At 38.8% G+C, this 20,792-nt stretch overlaps 1 protein-coding gene across 6 annotated transcripts in view; it reads right to left on the reverse strand.

Moving 5' to 3' along the window:
* The window catches only part of MPP7 (MAGUK p55 scaffold protein 7), a 251,755-nt gene that overhangs the window by 52,166 nt on the left and 178,797 nt on the right, over positions 1–20,792 (reverse strand). For all 6 annotated transcript variants that reach the window (XM_049705343.1, XM_033403528.2, XM_049705340.1 and 3 more), the window contains one exon: positions 375–545. In XM_049705343.1, the coding sequence (XP_049561300.1) occupies positions 375–545 (171 nt within the window). The remainder of the gene's footprint in view (positions 1–374; positions 546–20,792) is intronic.

A 20,792-nucleotide genomic window follows, 5' to 3' on the forward strand; every position in this document is an offset into this window, starting at 1 on the left:
ATCAAAGATCTAAACCCACAGGAAGCTTATACCATGGCTACTGCCTCAAAATGAATCAAAGGAAACGCGATTACATTAAATTTTTTCATTTCTATTACTTAGTTGCCCTGATATGCTGAATACACTGTGACAGTGTTTGCTCTCCCCTGTCCCACAGAGGGTCCAGTAAGATGCCAACGCCGTGGCCCAGAGGTCTTGAAAGTCTCCTCGATGTCACAGGTACAAAAAGACTAAAGGTTTCATTTTAGAGGCCGAAGAAAAGGTGTTAAGGTGAGATTTTTTTAGCTTGAAAATTTCCAGCATTGTTCTCTTTGAGGTTAAATTCCCACTGTCTCACTTATTTCCTCAGCATCACACACAAAACAATCACTTACCGACCAAGACAACGAGTCTGTAGTTCTCATTCATCTGCCGTCGATAGGGTGTCACCTCCTCGTAAGTGGGCACATCGGCTGTGTCGTACTGGTCACTCTTCTTGCACTCATACATGGATTTATTTGTTTTCTTATCTTTTCTACTAAGACGGAAACTTCTTCTAAAACCAGCTGCAAATACAAAAAACTATTTTTAGCAATTAGAACTAAAAAAAGAGACCCCACCACAATACAGAAAGAAAACACCCTCAAAGTTGGGCTGGATTTTATTCACCATAATATCATTACAAGTGCACTTAGTAATAAAGGTAAATAGATGTTCCACTATTTCATGAAAACGACTGTTAAGAGAATCATCTAACATTTAATTATATAGCTATAATATCATAAATTTTATTCGGTTCCAAATCATAAAGAGTTCTTTTCCGAAACCAGGAACCAAAATAACTACGTGATAAAACAAATTAAGGAGGTCAGGCGTCATAAAGAAAATTTTTCACAGACTGACTGATGAACACATTTGATAAGAAAAAGTTAAAAGCACTAAAATCACTTTAAATATAAATGCTGAATATTCCCACTCAGAAGTACTAGAATCTTTTATGCTATATTCTGAGCACAGCCTAACAACATACCTGTGCCACAGACCGCATCTATTGTTAAATAGAAAGAAAACTAAAGTTAGGGAGAGCACAGTGTCAAACAGGCCTCTGCACAGATCCAGCAGATAGAACCTGCCTGTCACTAAGAGCAAGTTACTTAACTGCTATGAGACCTCAGGGGGTGGAGCAAATGACCAAGCCCCAAGTTCTTCTTCTCCTATGGAAATTCTATGCTTTTATAATTTGAAGGCTACTGAAATTTGGAAATAAGTTTCAGAGCCACAAGTGTGCACTCTTATGCATAGACCATGTCATCTTTTATTAAACAGCTTTTCGAGTATTTAAATAAATTTCCTGTCTGCTTAAACGGTCCCCTCCAGCTCACCACTGTCACTTGAAATGTTGGCTTAGAAAAGCAGCTGCAAAAGTTCCTTTTCTCAGTCAACTCCCATTTCATCCTGCTTCTGCTTCATGTTGTTATATCATTCTGGTTTTATGCCTTTTCTAGAATAGTGATATTTACCATACACATCATTCAAGAATTCTTGGCCTAACCAACACTCTCAAAATACAGACTTTAAAGGGAGGGAAAACAGCCTGCTTATTAAGATATGATATATATTCTCTATCAGCTCCGTAGTACAAAAAAAGACGCAAGTATAATTATAAAACATATAAAAATAGATTCTCTTTAAAAAGAATACTGATCAAATTTGATAAATAGAAAAAACTTTAATAAAGGTATTTTATAATAAAACATAATAATGTAATAACTGATCTGAGTGAATTTTAGGGTACGTGAAAAATAAATATTACTATTAGATTTAAAAATTAATAATATTCAAAATAAAGGCGATATGAAAAAACAATTATCAAATCGCTACAAATGTTTGGCCCAGAAATGGATCTAAGACGTAAATGCCTCACCCACAATGAACCCAAAAGCGAAAACCGGAAAGATTCCTGATCCACGAACCCCAGCTACATCCTGAACTTCAGTGAAAGCGCTTTACCTAATGGAGTCTGTAGGATTAACTGAAGTTTTCACTTCCATCATAAACAATAATGAGATAGTGGGAGAAAGAGAGAAGGGAACCAGATTGCTAATGTGAGATCTCGATGGACATCAAGGATGGAGGACCCTGGTCTACAGGATGGCTGGGGGATGCGAGTTGTACAGCGCTTGGTACAGAATAGGTGCTTGATCAAAGTAAAAAGTAAATTTTCGAAACAGAATTTTAAAAAGGCAACCCCCAAAACTCTACTATCATTCCTGTTTCATTTTCTTAACATAAATTTCAACAAAGGAAGCAGAACACATGCTTAAAGGCTGGACAAGACATTTGGTATTTTCACAAGAGAAATGTAAGAGGCAGACAAAAGGACAAACCCTGCATCCGTGAAGGCTCAGGGCTGGAAGCAGCCCTGGGGAGCATCGGAGCTGCTTGGCCCCTGCACCCGGGCCAGTGCATCAGGGATGTCACCACATGCGCCCACGCACCACGACACGGCCCTGACCTCGCTCACATGTTTTCCAGGTGGCCACGACCAGGCAAGTGGAATTCCCACAGGTTCCGAGGCTTGAGTACCTTGGCCCCATGCCTCATTTACAAAACAAAGGGAAAAGCCAGCCAGGTCCATACGGATCCAATCGGAGCTCCGCTCCCTAGTGTTAAAGGCTCAGACTGGAGGGGGACAGGCCTGGGTCACTGGCTTACTTACTAACTGGGGGACTTGCCAACTGTTTAAAAACTTCTCTAAGGCTCATTTCTCAGCTTTAACATAAGGATACTGTCAACCCCTCACAGGGTTATTAAGGTTAAACTGTCCATGTGAAGCACTCGCTCAGTGCCTAGCATATGGCAAACGCCTTACAGACTAGACAGAGACCAGTACCTGGCTACGTCCCACCTAAACTTGAAGTCCTCGAAGGCAGGAACATGCTGTGTCCGTTCCCACAGCACACGTCTAGCAAGAACGGGAAAAACCAATTAAGGGGCTTGTATGTTTTTAACTGGGTAATGCTACGAAAGACACAAAATAGTAAAGCCAGATTTAAATATGATAAATATTAAAAGTATCTTATTAAAGTGGTAAGGCATTTTTAAAGAAATAAAACAAAGACCTAAGTGTACATTAACTATCCTTTCATTTTTTCTTAGATACTCCTTCTAGGGCTGTGCTACTTCTGTTCCTATATTTAAATCTATAGAGCATCCCTCCCTCCTGTCCTCCTTACCCATGATCCCTCACTTCCTCAACACACACACCTATATATGGTCCATATTTACACCACCCATTTACACACACACATACGCATACATATGCACACATGCGTATACACGTGTACATACATATATGTGCATACACAAAAACAGAGTCAGAAAACAAGAAAAGAAAAATCCCCAACCCAGAACAACAGAGGATATGACAAAAGGTATGAAATCCAGAATACTTAACTTGCCTCTCAGATAAAAGCAAAACCAAACCAGGTGGCCAGAGGTAATGGCACACTGGGCCTGCCTTTCAAGGCAGCAAAGAGACTGTAACTTTCAAACTTCAGTGACACAGCGAGTGACGCGTCAGCACACCTCGGTTAAGTCTAAGCCTAAAGGAGAGCGACCTTTATGTCAGGAAAAGGGGTTAATAATTTCTGGTCTTCAGGTCTTAGGTGGTTTTCTTATTAAAAAGATGACCAAGAATGTGTACTTAAACTGAAAGCAAGCAGAAGGTTCTTTCCAATAAATGTGAATAAATAACCTAGAACGTATTTACTTCTAGTTTGTTTTCTGTGCACAAGTCTTAGCAAAAGCTGGCTTTTAAAAAGAAGGAGCAGGAAAGAAGCATTAACAAGGAATTTGGAGTAAGGGAAGAGTTTCGTACAAAATGTATTTTTCCTTATATCTCACATTTTTGTAATTTATAATTGGCTCAACATTTTTACGGACAGGCTTTTTCCAGGGCTCTTACCCACAGCTGCTAAAGATTTGTGTTTTTTAAGGAACAGCGTGTTTACTTTATTACAATAGGAAAGTGGCTTCACAGTGAGACTGCAGCTGCATGTCAGCCCTTCATCACACGGAGACGCTTCTTATCTAATATTTTCCAGCAGGAATAATTTACGATGACTTTTAACTTATCTACTTGTATGGTTCTGTTTTAAAGTAAATTTACTTTTTTATTATAAAAGATGACATTTAAGTTGCTTGTTATTTGCTCCTTATTTCAACAAGACAGCAATAAACATCCCTGTACATTCCTGTTACTCTATGTCACTGATGACTTTATTAGGGCAAATTGTAAGAAGCTTGACAGATCTTGTCCAAATGCTTCTCAGATTGGTTAATAACAGTGTACATTTCCAAGTACAACTGCCCCTATTACCATTCTTTCATTAAAGGACTTCTAACCATTTAAAAATCTGTAGTGATTTGACAAGTGAAAAACTGTGTATCATTTCATTTTAACTGATAGTAAAGTTGAGCTCTCCTTCACGTTTATTACTCATTTGCATTTATTTCTTCTGTAAATTGTTGGTTAATACATGTTGATCACTTTTTGATTGCGGTCTTCATAAATATATATACACATACATGTATCTTTTAAGGTCACAGCCCTTGGCCCTATTTGTTGCAAAGACTTTTTAAGATTTTCAGTTTTCCTTTTCAAAGAAATTTTAAAGGTTTATGTATTTGAATCTGTGAACTTCTTTGGTTTGTCATTTCTTCCACTGCTTTTATGACTTTCCTACCCTTTAGTCTGATAAATACCCAAATTTTCTAAAACTAAAAAAAAATAGGTTACATGGCTTTACACTTAATTTTTTAAATCCATCTGGAATTACTCAGCTGTGATTAGGAGATCAAGTTTGTGACGTGAGGCTGTAACTTTATAGTTTTCTAAGTAATTAACCAGTGGTCCCAGAAATACTTACTGAACAATCCTTTTCCTACTTTATATGAATACATACTTTGTACTGAAGCACCAGATAGTTAATTATGATGTCATGACCAGAAAAAGGTGATTCTTGGTCTGAGTTTAGATCATTCCCTTATTAGTAATATTAATACCAAAACAACAGAAGTGGTGGTGCTAGTGGGTATTTGTGGAGAACTTACTGGATGACAGACACCATCTGAAGCACTTACGTGCATTAGTTCATTTAACTCTCACAGCAACGTATGAGGCAGGCATAACAATCTACAGGTTTAAGTAACTCTTCTTTTAGTGTCAGAAAAAGAAAACAATTGCCAAGGCCTTGGCTCAAACATTAAAAGATGAAAGAAAGTCAAGAACAAAGTTTGAAATGTTATTCCACACACATAGATGTATGAGAGAAAAACTGGTGAGCCTTCAGTGACTTTATGAAATAACAGGAAAAAATTATCAAAGAGAAGCAGCAGTTTAATTTAGGGATTAAAAATTATAAGCTCTTTTTCTGTTAGAAGATATTTTTCAAATATAATTAAATATATTTTTGATACTCCTCTGTATTTAAGATGATGTGTAAAATACAAAATATATAAAACAGTGTCACTGCCCTCAAAGAGTTCCTGATCTACTAGGGGAATAGAAATTACTCCAAATACTTGTAATTTAAGGGTTTTCACAACATAGGCTCAGGGGTAGAAACTAAGATTTTTCAGCAAGTACTTCTAATCTGATTTGACTTTGACATTTCTCTAAAGTAAAAGAAAAAAAATTAAACTCAGGCAGTTGTGATTTGGTTATTTTCAAAGCTACTTCACTATATTTATTGATATAACACCATTCATCAAAAGGGTATTACATTTAATGCTTACGTATGTGAATTAAGACTCATTTGGTATTAAAATTAGCTTCAAATTGTAGATAAATATTATGCCTAACCATCCTATAATTTCAAATGTTAGTGATATTTTTAATAGTAAAAAAAAAAAAACTTGAAGCATCCAAAACATACAAAGTATGGGAATGATTAATTATGAAAAACACCTTTTCAAAGAAATGGGGCTGAGGACACGGCTATATTTAAAACACATAACCAACAAGAATCTACTGTATAGGACAGGGAACGCTGGTCAATGTTCCGTAATAATCTAAATGGGAAAAGAACTTGAAAGGAACAGATACATGTATACGTATAACTGAATCACTTTGCTGAACACCTGAAACTAACACAACAATGTTAATCAACTATGCCCCGATACAGAATAAAATATTTTTAAAAAACCTATACGGCACCATTAGAATTGCATTTGATATACTAATAAATGGAAAACATTGGACATATACGGCAGTCATAGTTATACTATGAGTTTTACTTTTACTAATATAAAAATTGGTATGGATACAGAAAAAAGTATAAAAGCAGACAATGACTGTATTAGGGAAAGAGGGCTGTAGGCAACTGTTTTGTCCTATTTTTTAAAGTTTCCATAATATTACGTAATTTTACAATTAAAAAAAAAACACACACACAAAAACACCAAACAAATGAAATCCGGTACTGGTAGTTGTATTTGTGTGGTTATACCAACATATAACAGAAAATACGTTTTGACTGTGTCTCAGAGGCAGGTTCCAGTCTTCTGTATTTTGAAATGATTATGGTAATAGATCAAAGTTTTATATTCTTAAAGGTTAGAAATAGCCAATAAATTAAAATACTTAAAAAGCAATGAAAGTAAAAACAATGGAAAAATTTTTTAATGAGAATACAGTATAAAAACTAAAGACCAAAGGTCAAGGAAAATAAATAGAGAACCAGCAGTCTCACCTAAGAAGTGAAGATGATAAAAGAGAAGGAGTCTGGGTTTTGAAAACTTACAACTAAACTAATCAAATTGATAGGAAACTTTTTTTAAATCACAAATTGTTATCATATTCTTTGGCTCCCATAAATAACTTCAGTGTAAAGTTTTATAATTTAAATAGTTATCATTTTAATGATCTTACTTTTTCATAAAATTTTGACATTTATGATGATATTTTATAAAAAAAAATACACGATCATCTTATGGGCAGTCATCTCCATTAACACAAAAGGCACCCCCCCCACCACCAGCAGAGCCAAGGTAACTCACCACCAACACCAAGAGCCTCAAAAACCACAGGTGTGAAGGAGAGTGCGACCTGCCTTTCTGTTAACTACAAGAAAATAAATCCTACTGTGTGACCGCTCGGATTTTTCAAACGGCACAGTTTCCATCTTTGGTTACATTTCTGTAACCAATCTGATATAATAACATCAGATATTATGCAGCCCCAATGTTTTTAAGAATATAAGCTCTTAATATGTTAAATGTTACAGATGTTGGTAGATTGGGAAAGAAGAGTTTCAGTGAAAGCTGCTTGAATTATAACAGAGCAATATCGGTCATAGGCACCTCAAAAATTAGAGATCTATAGAAGGGTCCACTCTAAACTTCCTGATTTTTTGAAGAAATACATTTATTTTAACACAATCAAGAAAAGTGCTTAGTTTCTTAAAAGAAGGTAAAAATAAGCATTTTAATTATCTTTTTCTCACCTTAAATATACTAAAATGTGCTTTTCAAAAAAAAAAAATTGGGAGAACTGCCAAAAACGTTGGATGAAAGTTATTCTCTTAACACAATGGATTAATTTGACCAATCCAATATTGAATGAGTTCAATAGGCACCTTAACAAGGAAGAGGGACTCCCCTGGTGATGCAGTGGTTAAGAACGTGCCTGCCAATGCTAGTGACAAGGGTTTGAGCCCTGGTCTGGGTAGATCCCACGTGCCGCGGAGCAACTAAGCCCATGTACCACAACTACTGAGCCTGTGCACTAGAGGCCGTGAGCCACAACTACTGAGCCCACGTGCCACAACTACTGAAGCCCGCGTGCCTAGAGCCCATGCTCCACAACAAGAGAAGCCACCGCAATGAGAAGCCTGCGCACCGCAACGAAGAGTAGCCCCCGCTCACCGCAACTAGAGAAAGCCCGCGCGCAGCAACGAAAACCCAACGCAGCCAAAAATAAATAAATAAAATAAATAAATTTATCAAAAAAAAGGAAGAGAAAAATATTACTATGAATGAACTTTTAAAGAAGACTTAAAAAGAACTCATGTAGACATTAAAAAAACTAAGCGGCTGGGAATTATTATACAACAGGCTCCTGACAACAGAATGTTGGAAATTTCCATTAAAATCAACATTTTGAATATAATGCCCATCTTGTTATAATGATATAAACATAAGAGACATGTAAAGACTATGTAGTAACATTATCCTAAGACAAACTTACTGTTGAAGTGATGCTCCCATACTATGCCCATCATAAAATTATCCCAAAGACAAAGAAAGATAATTAAGAACATCTTAAAACAACAAACAAGTAAAAATCTTGGGAGGAAGTTTAAATTGAAAAGCAATGTGAACAGTAAACTATAAAAGTTACTGAGATCTGGAGTGGCTGGATTAGTCACCTTCTACATCCATCTTATAAAACAGTGTCAGGGGAAAAAAAAAAGAAACCTAAATGTTATCATGGATTATATTAACTAGCCATACATATGCTAATTTTGTATATAAAGGGGGAAATGGCTTTCAAACAAGGAAAATTCACCTCTGGAATGTCACAGACACAAAAGTTGCTTTCAGTATAAAGAAATGTTCAAATACCATAATTACCCTTGAATCTTTCAACTCATCTCCAGCAAAAAATAAAAATAGAAACTCAAAGTACCTAATGAAATCATGGAAGCTAATATAAAATATCAATTTGCAATTTCCAAGAAAAAAAAATTACCTAGGTCTTAAAAAGTTTTCCTGATACCATAAACAATATTTTTAAAGCACAGCACAGCATTACCATTAAAAAAAATAGAAAAACCACATGAGAATTTAATCTTCCAGCCAGCTAATAAAGAAATGAGTTCTAACTTACTCTTTCAAAATTATGAGAAAATACAGTATGCACACATAGAAATTAATATAAAAATATAATTCTGAAAGGGGTAAAATTGGATTTGAAATTTTAAGGTATTTTTTTAAGTTGAGTCTATGCAACCTAAAATTCTCCAAGCAGAAATGGTTTCTTTCTGTCCGAGAAAGTATTTCCAAGTAGTATTCCAGACATGTCAAGATTACGCAGAGTTCTTTCTTGTTCAAGAAATAACCTGTACCACTTTTGAAAGAATGCTTCTAAATGTTCTCTTCATATAAATTTTATTTTTTTGGAAAAAATATTAAGGCAGTAAATTTTGACATAGCTGTAGTTACCTACATAGCATTCGTTAATAAAATGACTGAATATTGGAACAAATGGGAATTTTTGCTAGATTTATAAAATAGGCAATATAACTAGAGGCTCACTGCTGTTTAAACACTGGACAAATAAGAGACAGGATTAGGAAGAAACACAGAAGTAGAGATGGATAAATAATAGCTTTTAAAAGAAATAACAGCAAATGGATGGCTTAGTTTTTATTGAACTTTATGGTAAACACTGTAGTTAAACAGAAAGAACAGTTTTAACTTATAGAAGTCCCAAAACTGATCTTGTTTTAAAAAAAAATGCATGACATGCTCCAGCAGGGGCAGAAGGGGAGAAAAACTGATGATTTTTTAGGAAATCATTTGCAAGAAATTATGTTTGAAGACAGATGCATGATAAGCAGTGCTTTGTGAATTGTTTATAACACGATTTCTATAATTAATTATACAGAGCAAAACCATTCTGCAATTCTTACCAATTAAAGAAAAAACCAATTACTCTCCATATGGACTATTTTGTATTGTAGTAGGAAAAAGCAGAGAGAATCAGTAAAGCTTGCGCTTCTACCACTGAGAAGCAATCACCCTTCGGAAGCCAGCACATGCGCGCGCGCACAGACACACAGACCAAAAACGCTAACTTTCACGCCATCCACCAAAGCTAAAGGAAGTTGTTGAGAGCTTAGAGCAGGAAATGAATTACTTCTAATAATTCATGTGTGTGGGTATATATACATGTGTATATACTTTAAGTATATAAATACACACACACACACATTCAAAGGTGCAACTTGTGCAATTCATATTTACAGCATACTATCAATTTGCCTTCACTTTATTAATTTTATGCAAACAATATACAACTTACACTGCCTAGTCAGTGAGCTTTTTCCTTCCACTAGTAACAGCCAAAACTCTTTTATTGATAAATACGCTGAACTTTAAGAAATGCAGCGTGTTACACTACAAACCAGTGTACATTCATATCAGTGATGGCTCACTAAATATGGTTTTAAGATATAATTCTTATACAAACGGACATTCAATTATTGGAGTGTTACAATGTTACTTTTTCAAAAGAGTCAACTTTGGTCATTTTGACATGGAATGTATTTTTCAAAAATGTAACCAGTCATCACGGAAAGGGCTACTTATATATGCTGTTTTGTGCTTGATTTTACACACATCAGAGAAAGTGAAAACAATCAAATGTATTCACTGAGTATAGGCCTCATTTAGATCAACAGAGACCCTGGGCATTCCCATTTTGGGGTCCAAGGGTATTCTGTCCGCACGGTAATCCCTTCTGCTTCTCTTCTCCTTCTGTGGACTCAGGAGATGCAGTGTAGAGGCAGATGAGGGGCAAGGCGAAGGGTCTCAGAAATTCCTCTATTTAAATAGTCCTTGGAAAAGACCTCATGAGATGGTAGCATTTCTCGGAACTCCTGTGGCTATGTTCCAGAGTGGTCCTAGAACCAGAGAAGGTGCCCCGTGCTGAAGGTGGATGCAGGCACATCCTGTGCACGTAGGTGTTCTGTTAGACGAGGTGCGCTACCGCCTGCGAGCGCAGTGGCACAGGCTGGGATCTGACGTCACCAGAATACTACGGGTGTTTCGTAGGACAGGCAGTAATCGACTGAAACGTCACAAATCCATTCCATGTTGTTGACTTGTACGGTTTAAATGACTTCTTTTAGTGAGGGAAACATTTGATGCGGAAGACATATTAAATCTCCAAAGGGTAAGTTTTTCCTCACTGCAATAATTACCACAGATATAGGTAAAGTAGAATAACGGATGGGGAATGTGACGGTTAATCTTCTGTGTCAGCTTGGCTGGGCCACAGTGCCCAGACGCTCAAACATTATTCTAGATGCTTCTCGTAAAGGTGTTTCTTGGATACGGTTAGCATTTAGATCAGGAGACTTGGAATAAAGCAGGTTACTTTCCATTATGTGGGTGGGCCTTATCCAATCAGCTGAAGGCCTTAATAGAAGAGAGACTAACCTCTCCCTGAACAAGAAGGATTTCTGCAACTGTAACGGGGAAGAGATAAATGGAACGAACTCCACCTTGGATCTGTTTCTTTTACTTTAACCTTTGCTTTTCGTTGCTTTTGTTGTTATAATCATACACAATGGCCTGCCCCAGGGAACCCTGCCCACCTGTGAATGGCTGCAAGAAAGAAGAAATTAACACATCCCCTCCGGAGGCTGGTCATTTCAGGAGATGTTCTGAAAGACTAACAGCCCTTTTACTTTACTCCCTCACCACCTCGCCCTAGCTGATTCTATGAAAGAAAGTGGCAACCAGACCCCAATAAGATGGTTTTTCAGAGACACTAGTCTGCCATCTTCTCCATCTGCCGGCTTTGCAAATGAAGTCATCTTCCTTGCCTCAGCACCTCGTCTCCATTCGTTGGCCTGTCCTGCAGCCGAGCAGAGTGAGCTTAGACTCGGTGACACCAGCAGACGGCCTCTGGGCCTAAACTGCAACTCCTCCTGGGTCTCCAGTCCGCCACCTACCCTGCAGACTTCGATTTATCAAGCCTCCACAATCACACGATCCAATTCCTTAAAACCTCTGTGTACGTGCGTGTGTGTATGTGTGTATATGTGTGCGTGTGTATGTAAACACATTCTGTTGCCCGACTAATACAAACGATTAGGAGGGAAATATTAAAATTTTAGAATAAACGAACACTTCCTAGTTAGTGGAGAAATGAATTGCAACATTTCAGCACCCCTTAAAATAGAGAAAAGCAATAAAACCAAAAGTTGGTTCTTTGAAAGGATCAATAAAACTGACAAACTGTTACCTACCCAAATTATTAAGATTAGGAACGAACATTACTACTGACCTTGAAGAAATAAAAAATATTATAAAAACAAATTAGATAATCTAGATGAAATGGAAAAATTATTAGAGAGACAGAGACTACTGAGACTGAAAAAAGAAGAGAAAATCTGAACAGATTCTTACAAGCAAAGAGACTGAATTAGTAATCAAAAAACTTTCCACAAAGAAAAGCCCAGGACCAGATGGCTTCACTGGTGAATTCAATCAAATGTTTCGAGAATAATTAACACAATACTTTACAAATATTTTGAAAAAATATAAGAGTAGGGAACACTTCACACCTCATTGTATGAGGCCAGTATCATCCTGATACCCAAATCAGAAAAAGATATCACAAGAAAAAAAAAATCTACAGACCAATATCCCTTATGAATATGCATGCAAAATCCTCAAAATCCTAGCAACTCAAACTCAACAACATATTGAAAAGGACTATACACCATGAGCAAGTGGGATCTACCCTAGGAATGCAAGGTCAACGTATGAAATCAATCAATGTTTACACTACATTAGTAGATTGAAGGGAAAAAGCTACATGACCATCCCAATTGGTGCAGAAAAAGGGATTTCTATATACAAAATGAAGTCATCTTCCAACAGCGATAGTTTTACGACTTGTTTTCCAGTCTGGGGGCCTTTTCTTTCTTTTCCTTGCCGAACTGCTGTAGTACCTCCAGCATCACGTCAAGTAAAGGGGCAAGAATGGTCATCCTTGTCTAGTTTCTGCTCATGGGAGAGCAGTCGGCCTTTCACCATTAAGTATGCTGTTAGTAGATGCCCTTTATCAGGTTGGGGAAATTCCCTTCCATTCTTCGTTTGTTCAGTTTTTATCACGAAAGGGTGTTGGATTTTGTCAAATGCTTTTGACCCAACCAAGCTCCCGAAACTGCTCACCAGGCTGCTGTAACTCCCACGTTGCAAAGTCAATGGTCAGCTCTCTTTTCCTCCTCTTCTTTGACTCATCAGCAACATCTGTCAGAGGTGATCGCTTCTTCCTCCCTGAAATGTTATTTTTACTTCGCTCCTACAAAGTCACACTCCCGGTTTTTCTTCTACTTACCTCACTTTGGGTTCTCTTCTTGCCCGTATCATCACTCACTCCTTGGTGATCTCCTCTGGCTTCATGGCTTTCAATTTGATCTAATATCAACAACTCCAAATTCAAGAGCCTCAGTGCAAGAGCCGTCCCTGCAATCACCCATCCGACATCTCTATTTGACGTCTTAAACGCAACCTATCCCAACGGAATTCCCGAAACCCTCCCCACCCCGATACCCTCCTCCGCTGTCTGGACCAGCTCAGCAAATGGTCACTCCATCCTTGAAGTCACTAAGCTCATCCCTGATTCTCCAACTGGCCTGAAAATCCCGTCAGTTGTGTCTGAAGGTACATCCAGAGTCTCCTGTCTTCTCCCGGTCCACCTACGACGTCTTGGTTCGAGCGGCAGGCACTCCTTGCCTGGACGACACACAGCTGCCCGCTTCTGCCCTGGCTCTCAGCAGATCAGCCCGGGTGGCCCTGAAGTCCACGTCAGGGCAGGTCACTGCTCTGCCCCAACCCCTCCGTGGCTTCCCATCTCACACAGACTAAGGGCCGAAGAAGTGGGCTGAGCGGCCCTCGCACCGGCATCCTGTTACCTCGCCAGCCTCGATTCCTGTCGCTCTCTCCTTTCTTCACTCCGCTCCGGCCACACTGCTCTCCTCCCTGCTCCACAGACGCTTCAGGGCTCTGTCTGAACGGTCGAGCTCCCTTCCGTGACCACCCTGATGAAACCTGCGTGTCCTCACCTGCCCCGGCACCATTCCTGCTTCACTTTTCTTCATGGTACTTCTCACCATCGGATGTATCGTATAAATTATTTAGCTACCTGTCTCCACCCCACCCCCTTACAGAAGCGCTACGAAAGGGGGTCTGTTTGGATCTCTGTTGAAACGCCAGCACCCAGAAAAGTCTGGAACATAACAGGCGCTCAATAAATATTAGGAAAAAACGCTAGGAACAGCATTATAAGAAAGTTTTATTCTGCAAATACCAGAAGAAACTGTTAACCAGAGCTAAGTGGGTGTCTCTTGAGGGAGGACACAGCACTAAGGAGGAAGAGGGAAAGGGGCTCCTGTCTGTGGCTGCAAGACTTCTGACGCTACTTGACTCTTCAAACAATTTATTAAATAGAGCCATGGGAAACTGCTGACATTCTAATGCCTTCTGACCTACAAAAAACAGCAATTTCACACGTTTCAACCTAACATACATATTACTTTGATAAAAATATAAATTAAAAATTTTTAATAATTTTGGTGTGGGGAATACAAACGAAAACTCAGAAGACAAAGGAAAGAATTCACAGATTTGTGCAAAAATTAAAATGTCTACACGATGATAAACTTGGCCTTTAAAAAAGGTAAAATGCGGGCTTGCCTGGTGGCGCAGTGGTTGCGAGTCCGCCTGCCGATGCGGCGGACACGGGTTCGTGCCCCGGTCCGGGAAGATCCCACATGCCGCGGAGCGGCTGGGCCCGTGAGCCATGGCCGCTGAGCCTGCGCGTCCGGAGCCTGTGCTCCGCAACGGGAGAGGCCGCGACAGTGAGAGGCCCGCGTACCGCAAAAAAAAAAAAAAAAGAAAAAAGGTAAAATGCAACCAAAAGACCAGAAGAAAATGCACACGGCAGAGAGAGGGTTAATATTCATGATAGAGAAAGGGCTCGTCACATTAACAGAAGACTGACAAAGAACCTGATAGAAAAAAATAGGTAGAGAGAGGATTATTCAAGGGAAAAAAAGAAGAAAAGCTAATAAAAAGCCACAGTACTGCATTAAGTCACTATATGTAAAGGTGTTTAACAAATAATACTTTTACCAAAAAACAGCTTTGTCATCAATGTTAGCATGCTGCTCATGACAGTGCTTTTAAAAATGCATAAAAATCTGTAGCATGTTGAGGGTTTGGCTTTTGAGGGGGAAAAACAATTCCACAAAACAGTCAATTTGCTCAGTCTATTTGTAACAAAGTAACTCTTTAATACTACAAAAAATAACCAGAAAACTAACATCAAACTTGTGTATTCTGAAAAAGAAACAATTTTCGATCTGTGGTCGTTAGTTGAAGGGCTTCCTTAAAAGAAAAATCTTTTATCGGAAACACTATTAATTTCTGTATCCTATTATGTCATATCTTTTTTTTAAATAAACTTTTTTAAAAAATTAATTTATTTATAGCTGCATTAGGTCTTCATTGCTGCACACGTGCTTTCTCTAGTTGCAGCGAGCAGGGGCTACTCTTCGTTGCAGTGCGCGGGCTTCTCATTGCGGTGGCTTCTCTTGTTGAGGAGCACGGGCTCTAGGCGCACGGGCTTCAGTAGTTGAGGCGCGCGGGCTCAGTAGTTGTGGCTCGCGGGCTTAGTGGATCCACGGCCTGTGGGATCTTCCTGGACCGGGGCTCGAACCCATGTCCCCTGCACTGGCAGGCGGATTCTTAACCACTGCGCCACCAGGGAAGCCCCATATGCTTTTTTTAATACAAAGTCATCTTACTGTATGCTTCTCTTCTCAGATATCTGACCTCAGCTGTACCTAAATGAACCTCTAGGTGCCTTGAATCTGCGGATCTCTTGCTGCACATGTATCAGAACAAGCATTTAGACCAGAGAGAAAAGATGTCATAATGCACATCTGCTAAAACATGTCGACCATGCTTTCCTCTTGGCCACAGTCAGGTATGGAAAGGAAAACTCATTTCCAAGACCAGGAGTTGAATGGAGTCGATAGCGAGGCTCTATAATCAGAGTTTGCAAAATCCAAAAGCCAACAGAAGCTAGACGGCAGAAAAATCTTCAATTGCATGCTGTCAATGCATTTTGTACAACATTACTCCTCCGAAGAACTAGGTGGTCCCATTTTCCCTTAACTGCTCTTTGGTTATTTTTTTTCCGCCACATTTCAGGACAGGGATACAAAGAAATACTTCACTATTAAAGCATCAACACGACTGCCGGGGAGTGCTGGGGGACCCCTGTCTCAGTGCTGGCCAGCCCATGGAGCGGCAGGGCCGTGTTCATTTAAGGGGTCCCTTGTAACTCAGCCCCAGCTAATTCTTAACACTGCGAAATGAAGGCCTAGTTTGGTCAAATCTTTTGTCAAAGGAGCCAGAAACTTTTACATGAAATTTCTCATATTTGTGGGTCTAATAAAAATATATCCTTTGCCTAAACACAGCCTGAAGACTGTCTCTGAGCTCCCCAGGCTGATACCAATTATTACATGATACATGATATGCCCATTTTACCTGGATGGTGCCCTAGTTTCATCCGTAATTGGGGGGTGCAGAGCGGTGTCTTGGAAGGATGAAGCCCTCTACGTTTTCCAAAGAAATCTTTTCCTGGCACCTGGGGTATCTGCATGGTTCACTTCACCCCCTAATGCCAAACTCCTTAATCTAAGTGATTAAGATCCCATGGTCTTAATTATCCTCAATCTCATCTGCTTTGGGGCTTTGACCAACGAACTAGTTCCTATCTCAGAATTTCAATCCTTTATCATCAGTCCCTCATCTCTGCTACAGAAGCGATCCGATTATCCTCTCCCACTAAATACTCCTAACCCTCGACTACACAAACCACCTTGAACTCAGCCGACCTCTTCCTTCCCCGTCTACTCTTACTTGCAAGGCTTCGGCTCCCAGTAAAGTCATTGCCCAGACGCTGCCGGTAACTACGAGTTTCCAGACGCAGTGGCATTTTATCAGAACTCATTCCCTTTGAAGCCCGTCATGCTGACCACCTTTGCTTTCGTATTTCAATTCATATTTACTGATTAAATATTAATTTTATAAAACTCTACATTCTATAAGAGAGATGTAAATTAAAACCCAGATTTCACTCTTCGGATAAAATTTTATACAAAGAATGAGTGCAAAGACCAGGCAAAACGTTAATAAAATGTGTAGCGTTACTTGGCCCGCCCCCGAAGAGCTCACGTTATCGAGCGCCAGGCCAATTCTGCAGCGCTGACGTCTACACGCCGCCCAAACTTAAGTACGCCCTGTGCTCTGCAAGTCACCTCTGTCCATGCTCTTGCCTCTACCCTCATCCTCTGGTCTAACTGTAACTCCACCTAAACCCCGGCGCCAGTTCTAACATCACCTCTTGTGGGGCTGAGTCCTCACTGCCACAGGCTGCCACCATCATTCCTTCTGAATTACAGCATTTTATGTGACATTCACCAAATAACTCTGCCTTATGCCACAGTTCTTCCCTGGGTGGATATATACTTACCATCTAACAGACCAAAGATAAGCCCTGAAAGTTGGGGAGAATAGGTGTCCCTCTTTCTATTTTGGAGAGAGGCAGAAGCTTGCAGTGACGGCCTCTCCCTGTCTGCCAGCTCCCGGCCAGCCCCTCCCACGCCGACCGTGGCCTGGCCACGAGACCTGTTCTGCCCAATGGGCCATCAGAGGATGTGATGTGAGCAGAGGCTTCATAGCACTTACATACTGGAGATGGTTTTCTCTGCTGTTCTCCAGAACCCTGAGACCACCACACGGGTAGCTTACTGGAGGGTGAAGAGCTACGTGGAACAGAAACAAGTTCGCCCAGCTGAGCACTCCTGTCCACCAGACCAACCAGACCCCAGCCAGACAGCCAGACTGCAGCGATTCGCCATGCTGACACAGAGCAGAGCCACCCAGCTGACCACAGAAACAGGAGAATAATAAACGCTTGCTGTTCAAAAGCCACTAAGCTTTCCAAAATGGGAAGGGCGGGGATCAATGGATACAGAGTATCTGGCACACTGTATTGTACTGAAATGAGAGAAGAATTATTGAAATTGTAACCTCTCTCTGATCATCCAGTTCTCTCCGTAAATTATAGTTTTTCTAGCCTAAAAATTAGAATACCCTATATTCTACATGGTTTTTTTTTCCAATTTGTTTTGTAGAATGAAAAGCTATAGGGCAGCATACTGTAAAAGACACAGTAGGTATTATATCTACATAGATGTACATAGATATACAGATATAGATACAGTAGGTATTATATCGACATAGATGTACATAGACATAGATACAGTAGGTACTGTATCGACACAGATGTGGATTTGAAACCAGGACACACCATGTACTGTCTACGTAAATCCTTTCAGCTTTCTGAGCCTCAGTTTCCTTTTTGTAAAGTGGATAAAATACTCCAATCTCACCGTATAAGAGACAAGACGCACTAAATACCAAATACAGTATCTGGCCCATTTCTTCAATAACCAAGAGATACCATCATCATGTACATAATACTAATCTGAAAATAAGGAGGTTGAAGGATTTCTCTCTCAAACTGAGTTTCCACACCACTACCTCTCACAACTGCAGGTGGAGAATCTGTCAGTGTTCGAACGCACGGCAGAGCGCGGAAAGGTCTGAATGGAGAGGAAGATGCTTCTGATGCCTTTAACAGTTTCTGGATATCATGAATTTTGTTTGTAACATCGCTTGGCATCTCCAAACTGGAAAGTTTCCTTCCAAAACAGATGAGCAAGTTAATCATAAGGCTTAATTGTACTGGAAACTGGTCAGTCGATGGTTATTTTGGGAGTGTTATGGGGATAATAAATCATTAGAAAACAGAACCAAAGAGTGATTTAGGAAGACATAAGTTATTCAGAAGCTTTGAATAGTTCACAGCTAACCAGATAACTTAGAAAAGTCCAGATACAACTAATTCAGTAAACGTACTCAGCATATATAGATGCTTTTTCACCCTCTATCAAAAAATATATGATGGTTTACAAAAACAGAGCATCTGGGAAGCTTCCTGAATAATAAACCAAAGCACACACTGACTCCCTTTGTGTCCAACCGATTGAGGCAGTTTAAAATAAAGATTCACGCTACCCCCCGCCGATACCAGAGCATGCTAATGAAAATATGCTAATTTAAGACAAAACATGGCTTTACAGAAAGCAACACAAAGAAGTCCTCTTCCATGACCAATTGCTCACCTAGATAGGTTCCACTGCTGATACCACCATATTCAGCATCTTCTGGATGGAGAGTAAAAGCAGACAGAACAGAAGCCAAGAAACAAAGCACAACAGTTAGAAGCCCAGCCACAGATGCAAAACAATAAATCACTTCAAACAGTCACACAGCACAGCACAGCACAGCCCTCACAACGCTACTCTTAAACATAAAACATTTTGTTTTATATTTAAGTTTACAGTAACATTCTGAAACATCATGCAATTCTTTTTTCAAGCTTCTTTGGAAGTGCCTTTACTGCAGTTCCAAGAAAATTATAACAGACTTGCCTGATGCGTTTATACTTTCACAGTCAAGAAAATTACAACACTTGATCCCAAAAGTAAATTTATTTTTGTAAATCAGGCTCTTTGATAATACGTAAAATACAGCACTTATTTTGGCTCACTGGAGTAGACAGAAAGGTTAAAATGAAAATACAGCCTTTCTTTTGATAAAAAGAGAGTCCATGCGGGGAAGGAATAAAGGCACATTACTTCTATTTTTATTTTGTTTTAAAAAAGATGAACAGATGAAAACATTTTAGAATAAACAATGTGCTATTAATTATTTCCAGGAATTAAATGAATACTGGGTTATGCATATCTTAAAATTTTAATTTAAGTCATGGAGTCCTACTTATTTTAGGCTTCTAATCTTTATATAAGTATACTTCTAAAACTAACAGCACAGACTACAGAAATCAAATAGTTGAGAAGACTCTCCTCACATCCTTATGTAATAATAAGTCTGTCAGTGTATCTGAATAACATTGCTTTCTTCATTCATCTTTATTTGAGACTACTGACAGATAAAAACAATGTACTACATTAGAATACTGTGTATATTTCTGCTATATGAAGCAAAAAAAAAAAAAAGTGTACATTTCTTTCAAAAACAAAGTCCAACCATGACTGCTGGTACTGTAACGTTACGGTGAAAGTTGGGATGTACCATGATCTTTTACAAACTGCTTGCTGTGGTCAACTTAATTCTCTACACATGTGTACTGAACAAAGTTACTAGACTACGCAGGGAAACTTTTATACATGTACCTTTAATTTCCTCTGAGAAGCACACACAAAAAAAAAGGAGAAAAAAAAAAAAGAGGATATGATTAAATGTGTAGAAAATACAATTAAAGTAGGAAGATGTTACATCCAAGGGACAAAAAAAATCCACCTACCACACTCAACTGTTTCCTCATCTTAGAAAAGCCAAAGGAAAAAAACAAACGTATTTTAAATATTTCAAAGTAATTAGTCAATGAATAAATAGAATTTGTGAAAAACTACATTTTAGACTACATGGTAGTTATGGTCTAAAAATAATGTATACACTTAAGCAGTAAAAACACAAAGTCTTCATATAGCTTATTAAATACCCCACAGGGGAAAATAAACAGGAACAAAATCAGTATTTTTTTCAAAATGATACCTTCAATAAGGGGATTATATTTATTTTCATGGAACAGTTCTGTTTCTAAACTAATCTGTTTAGAACTGAGGATATTGCATGATGGAAACAGTGAAAAGAAGTAAACATTTTAGAAACAACAAATTTCGCCTTTAAAATGTCTATATATTCTGTAAATTTAACAATATCTTGACAACTGTCAACTTATTACACACATGAAATGAATCAGAACCCTTTCTTTTCATTCTGTCTATATTACTTGATGAAAGGTATCTTAAGGAGTAATCTGAAATGATTCTTAAGTTACTAAT

This window comes from Orcinus orca, chromosome 2, assembly GCF_937001465.1.
Source record: "Orcinus orca chromosome 2, mOrcOrc1.1, whole genome shotgun sequence".
NCBI lineage: Eukaryota > Metazoa > Chordata > Mammalia > Artiodactyla > Delphinidae > Orcinus > Orcinus orca.